General features: G+C 37.2%; 1 protein-coding gene across 1 annotated transcript in view; it reads left to right on the top strand.

Annotated features, from left to right (window-relative positions):
- Positions 1–289: 289 nt before the first annotated feature.
- LOC117176986 (zinc finger MYM-type protein 1-like) overlaps positions 290–2,553 on the top strand; it is a 4,885-nt gene continuing 2,621 nt past the window's right edge. The window contains exons 1-3 of the mRNA XM_033367428.1: positions 290–465; positions 960–1,405; positions 1,503–1,902. Of these exons, the coding sequence (XP_033223319.1) occupies positions 290–465; positions 960–1,405; positions 1,503–1,902 (1,022 nt within the window). The remainder of the gene's footprint in view (positions 466–959; positions 1,406–1,502; positions 1,903–2,553) is intronic.

Raw genomic sequence — 2,553 nt, 5'->3', positions numbered from 1 at the left:
GTGCCCATGAAGAGGTGACAACATTCGGATCAATAGTGGCCAGCACATCATCTATGCCAACCACATCAGGTGCATCTTTTAATAGTGCACTGAGAGAGGTCAATCTTCTCAAACAAAGTTCTCCGGTGAAAAAATCCAATCGTGGCCGGAAGTCAATGCAGACCACTATTTTGACATCGCCAGAAAATATTGCAGCTCTACGTCAAAAAGCCGAGACAAAACGTCTGAAGCAAGCAGAATGGCAAGAAAAAAAAATCAGCAAGAGAAAAAAAATCAGAAAACAGGCAAAATGCCGCCGAAGAAACGCTGTCGTCGTGCACTTTCCAAACCTGCAGCAATGATTCCCAATTCATCCGATTCTGAAGAAGATGACTTCTGTATCATCTGCAAGTGTGCAATGCCGAAAAAGATGAACAGGAACAACTCCATTCATTGCAATGAATGTGATCGAGCTGTGCACCAGAAGTGCGCCAATATACGAACTGGATATTACACATGTGTTCACTGCGAATCAGATTGATTTAACTTTATTCTCATATTATTTTGAGAAAATGTGTATTATGTTTCTTATTCTTCATTTTCAATAATATAATTTACAAAAATATGTCAATTTTATTTATTTCGAGTAGTGTCTCACAACTCCCCAAAATTTATGACATTAAACAAATTAATGTTCTTTTACAAATTCCAATTTTTTTATATGCATCATCACTTTTGATACAACTATTGAACTAATAGCTGCCATTATTCCTAAACTAAAGTTAAAAAATGTCAAGTATGCAGAATATTATGTTTTTCGAGTAGTTTCGTCTCAAAAACAAAACCCGTCTCACAACTCCCCAATCTCCCCTACATGAAATTGCTGACTGTGATAATTTTTTGCGCATTGTGCAAAATCGAGAAGAATCTATTGAAAATCTAATCGATGAGTCCCGGAAACAGCAAATCTTGAAAAATAGACAAAATATAATTCCTGTCGTTGAAGCAATAATAGTTCTTGGACGACAAGAGTTGGCTTTGCGTGGACATCGTGAAAGTGGAAATATTGTTATTCAAAACGACTTTACTGGACCGAACGAAGGAAATTTCAGAGCTTTATTGAAGTATAGAGCAAAGGGAGATCCAATTCTTCGTAGCCACCTAGAAGGTCCAGGAAAACGGGATAAATTTACGAGTCCGTCTATACAGAATGAAATTATCGACGCTTGTTATGAAATTTTGACCCAAAAGGCAATATCTAAAATCAGAGCTGCAAAATTTTACTCAATTTTGACGGATGAAACACAAGATTTAACTACCATCGAGCAGGTTACACTGTGCATTCGATATTTGAGCGAGAAAAACGAAGGCCATCGTATTGTGTGTGAAGATTTTTTGAGGTTTATCCCAACAGATACCACTACAGGTTAGAGTGAAATAATTCTTTGAATTATCTTAGCAACTGCAATATGAGGTTTATATTTATATTTATATCATTAATTATATGATGTACAAATTTGCAGGTGCTGCTCTTGCCGAGCTAGTGATAGAAAATCTTCGAAATTCTGAATTGGATATTTCTTTCTTGATAGGCCAAGGATTCGATGAGGCAAGTAATATGTCCGGTCAATATAAAGGTGTTCAGGCAATTTTACGTAATAATTATGCGCCTCATGCTTTATACGTCCATTGTGCCGCACATTCTTTGAATCTTGCTATATCCATCACTAGCAACGTACCAGCCATCACAGATTGCCTCGGTACCCTTGAAAATGTCTACAATTTCTTGCATACACCTAAAAGAAAACCCATTTTGGAAAACACGATTGAAGAATCTGATGAAACTCCACGAACGAAATCTTTAAAAAGATTGAACCTGATTCGATGGGTTTCGAATTATGAGGCCGTCAACGATTCTCATGAGTTATTCCCATTCGTTTACGAAACTCTAGATGAAATGAGAACCTCGGAAAAAGAAGCCAAAAATCTGAAAAACGCCATGGATTTTGAATTTTTAATATGCTTACATATTATCAATGTAATTTTTCAACTTTCGTTGCCTTTGAGTCGCGAATTGCAAAAGGTTAATTTAGATTTGGTTCAAGCCATGGATCTCGCCAAAGATTTGCGCGAGGAAGTAAAAAGGATTCGCGCAAAAGAAGACGATTTTTCTGAAATTTACGAAGCTTCGAAAAAAATTGCTGAAAATCTTGACATTGAGATCAAACATAAAAGAATAGCGCGTAGACAAAATCTGGAATCGATATTTGGTGTAAATGGCAAGCATCGCAAGTAGTTGGAGCAAACGTGTTCGAACATCCTCAAGCATTACACCCAGATTTACAGAAACATCTGCTGCCGATTTATGAAGATTTATCAAGGAAAGACTTGTTGGAAAGATGTTTGGGCGGCCACACTCAGAACGCGAATGAAAGTTTTAATGCAACCATATGGCGTATGGCCCCAAAACAACTTCACTCAGGCCCGAAAATCGTTGAAATCGCTTCTTATATAGCAGCTACAGTATTCAACGATGGATTTGACTCTGTTCTCCGAATCATGAGATGTTTGGAA

The sequence above is a fragment of the Belonocnema kinseyi genome, chromosome 1, assembly GCF_010883055.1.
Source record: "Belonocnema kinseyi isolate 2016_QV_RU_SX_M_011 chromosome 1, B_treatae_v1, whole genome shotgun sequence".
Taxonomy (NCBI): Eukaryota; Metazoa; Arthropoda; class Insecta; order Hymenoptera; family Cynipidae; genus Belonocnema; species Belonocnema kinseyi.
This window is presented reverse-complemented; position numbering and strand designations above follow the sequence as displayed.